The sequence below is a fragment of the Humulus lupulus genome, chromosome X (assembly GCF_963169125.1).
Source record: "Humulus lupulus chromosome X, drHumLupu1.1, whole genome shotgun sequence".
Lineage (NCBI taxonomy): Eukaryota > Viridiplantae > Streptophyta > Magnoliopsida > Rosales > Cannabaceae > Humulus > Humulus lupulus.
The window spans coordinates 94,538,813-94,542,612 of record NC_084802.1 but is presented as its reverse complement, the minus strand read 5'-3'; the positions used below and the strand labels follow the sequence as shown (position 1 = coordinate 94,542,612).

Below are 3,800 nucleotides of genomic sequence, written 5' to 3'. Positions count from 1 at the left end.
TAATTTTTGTAATAATACAGTTAAGTATATTGTTATTTTTTTAAATAATATTTTTAATTTAACCAATGCTGAAATCTAATCAATCTTCTAATTGAAATTTTGGACTTAAAGTTGAAAAATTAAATTAAATTTTGCAAGTAAATACAAAAACTTTTATTTTTATATAAAAACACTTTTACTATTAATAAAAAATAAGTGCATAAGAAATGATTCCATCTAAATTACTTTATATATATATATAAATATATTAAGAGAATTGCTAAAATTGCTAAAGGTCTTGCGTCCAAATATCATAAGGAGGTGGCGTACCGATAATAATATAATTTAAGGCTTTACATATTTGAATTTAATAAATATTACGAGAAGTGTCTAATTAATCATAAAGTACCACTCCCGGATTGCATCTTAAGGGGACAAATATCAAACACTGTTATCCACCCTATAATGTTTCTGGTTGTATATATACATATTACAGTGAATATTGTTAATTTTAGGGTCCCAAAAACGATAATAGAGTTACATTAATTCAACCTTAATTAATAACCATTATTAATTAAGCGGTAGTATCCATGATAATATGTCGTCAGCTGACAAACACGTACAACAGGCGTGTGAGCATAGGACTCTGAAAATAACAAAGGAAAAGACAAATGCACACAGCTATATGTTATGTTTATGAGTGATGACACGAACTAGTGGGTTTGTTTCTTCTTTTTTTTTTTTGGTACATAAATTACGTGACATACAAATTTAAGAGAGAAGTACTTGTGTTGAGTATATAGTATTTGCTGCCTAAACCAATAATGAACTTGTTGTTGTGTATATAGTATTTGCTGCCTAAACCAATAATGAACTTGTTGTTGTGTCTTGTGTATAGTATTTGCTGCCTAAACTTAACTTGCTTTGTTCATCCATATCAGTAATATTGGGGGCTAGCAAGCATAGAAAAGGGAACTGAAAAGAGCTCAATAGAGAGAGAGAGACTACACTAGCCATCAAAAGCATATTTCCATGGATAAGTACTAGCTGGACAAAATTTTGGCTTAGGAATGGGAAAGATGAGCTGAACCTCAATTATTATTGATGAGATACAGCCTTTTTGTTCAATAAAGATTTATATTTATTTAAAAGTAGTAAAACATTATATTGACGTTGATGTTCTCTCTTTTTATCTATGTTTTGATCAGAGGGGCACATGCCAAACCAACATTACCGGTCTTTTTCTAATATATATTTATATTTATTTATTTTTCAAAGTATCTCTCGCCACAACCTGTGGTCCGATCCGATCCGACCCCCCTTATCTTATCGCATTCAGTCTCTTTGCCTTTTCAATTTTCATCACTATAAACTTGGTCACATCAAACTTTATGCAAGTTCCATTTTCTTCTTTCTTTCTCTCTTTTGGCATAAACTACTTCTTAAGATGTAAAAAATGTTTCTGAATATGATCAAATTCAAATCCATATTCACATTCACTAGTCATCAATAAAGCAGCTTTTTTCTTTTCTGTTCTTTTTTTCGTCCATCTTTAATAAACCAACGTGAAGAGAACTCTCCCCTTTTTCTCTTTCCCTTTCCCATTTCTAAGATTCCAAAGACAACCTAACTAAGTGACTAACCAACTTCCCTAATTCCCCCTTTTTTCCCTCGGGCCATACCCGGCCTTTACCCCCTCCATCTCCTCTCTTTCTCAATTTCTCTATATTATCTCCCATTCCTCAAACTCTTCAATTACAATAATATCGTTCTCTCCCTTCTGATCAATCAATACTTGATCATCATCACCATCATCATCGTCATTTTTTCTTTTCTTCAAACAATAACCCACAAACACGTATAACTACCCTTAACAACAAAATGCCGTCAATGCATTCTAGCCCATTCTACCAAATGGAAAACCCAGCTATTATATCTCTCCTCCGACACGCTCAAGGCAGCGGAGGAGGAGGAGGAGGTGGTAATGACGGCGGTGGCGGCGGCGGCAATGGTGGCGATAAAAAAACCAAGCGTCCCTCATCCAAATCCGCGAGTATAACCGGAGGGCTCTTCCGGATGTTCAAGCTATTTCCAATGCTTACGTCGGGCTGTAAGATGGTGGCTCTGCTAGGCAGGCCTAGAAGACCAATGTTAAAGGACAACGCGACGACTGGGACGATTTTTGGTTACCGAAAAGGTCGAGTGAGCCTGGCTATACAGGAGGACCCTCACTGCATGCCGGTGTTCGTGATCGAGCTCCCCATGCAGACCAGCGCTTTCCACAAGGAAATGCAAGCAGACGACATAATCCGAATCGCCTTAGAGAGTGAGACCAAGACGCACAAGAAGAAGCTCTTCGAGGAATACGTGTGGGCCGTCTACTGCAACGGTAGAAAGATGGGTTACTCCATTCGGAGGATGCACATGTCCGATGACGAGCTCCACGTGATGCAGACACTGCGAGGGGTTTCCATGGGCGCCGGGGTTCTTCCCTCTCCTTACGATCAAAAAGAGTCCCCCGCCGCCGCCTCCTCCGACGGAGAGTTAACATACATGCGAGCCAGATTCGAGAGAGTCGTCGGATCTAAGGATTCCGAGGCTTTGTACATGATCAACCCCGATAGTTCGGCGGGGCCCGAGTTGAGTATTTTCTTTGTAAGGTCTCACTGAGCAATATTTACTAGTTTATCTAAAGTTATCAGATAAAGAGAAAACTTACAAGATGATAATACATGAATAGATTTATTGAATTGAGTAAAGATTCGATGATCGTGATCATGAATATATATATTTGATTGTTTTTTTAGGTTAGTTTTATGTAAATTTGACTAATATTAAGAGAGTTTTAGTATATGTTACATCGGTTTATTTATGGTCATTAATCGTCGAAATTGATCTTAATTGGTTAATTACATGCTTATGAGTAAAAGCTATGCATGGATGCTAATTCATTTTTCCTGATGGATATGAAGTTGGTACACACTTTCGATCGATCGACATATGTATATATGTAATTGGTTAAGGGAATATATTGTTTTAGTTCACTGAGTTTATGCAAAATACCATAAATGCATCCCAATTTTCTTAAATATCAAAATGATTCTATTATTTATAGCAAAATAGTACCGTAGACATAATTTTAGTCAAAATTATTTTTTAAAGATATTTTTATCCCCCACTTATGTATTTTGTTTATAGTTAAAGTTATTTATAATTATTTAATAAATTAAATAAACTTAAATAAAATATAAATAATAATAAAACTTAAATAAATTATAATTTATTTAAGTTAAAATCAAATATCAAATAATAATAAAATGTAATACTTGATTTTATTTATTTATTTTTTTAAGTTTCTATATTCTTGAAAATAAAGCTTAAATATTATTATTAATTATTTAAAAGAATTAAAACTAATTTTAATTATAGACAAAATATATAGGTGAAGGTAAAAAATTCTTTGATTAAAAATATCAATATTATATAATTTGAATAAAATTTATAAAATTAAGGGCTAAAAAATTACAATTTAGGCTTTTTAGGATCAACCCTAGTAAATGGGATCCACTAGTATTGGAACTAGTAAAGAGTTGGGTCACTTTTTTGAGTGTGATAAATTATTCCACACTTTTAATTGGGATCCCATTCCAATTATACATTCGAATATTAGGGAATGTACATATATTTTCTTTATTAATTTTTAAATTAAATTAACCAAAAAAGTAAATTAAAATATTAATATTTCAATAATTTTATACTTTAATATAATATCTCTCCAAATACCACATCAAAATGAGTTATTCACAAAAAAGACCTTGTAG

At 32.9% G+C, this 3,800-nt stretch overlaps 1 protein-coding gene across 1 annotated transcript; it reads left to right on the top strand.

Moving 5' to 3' along the window:
• Nucleotides 1–1,441: 1,441 nt before the first annotated feature.
• Nucleotides 1,442–3,023, top strand: LOC133803940 (protein MIZU-KUSSEI 1). Its single transcript, XM_062242083.1, has one exon. It carries the CDS (start codon nucleotides 1,861–1,863, stop codon nucleotides 2,647–2,649), a length of 789 nt encoding a protein of 262 aa, XP_062098067.1. The 5' UTR covers nucleotides 1,442–1,860; the 3' UTR covers nucleotides 2,650–3,023.
• Nucleotides 3,024–3,800: the final 777 nt, after the last annotated feature.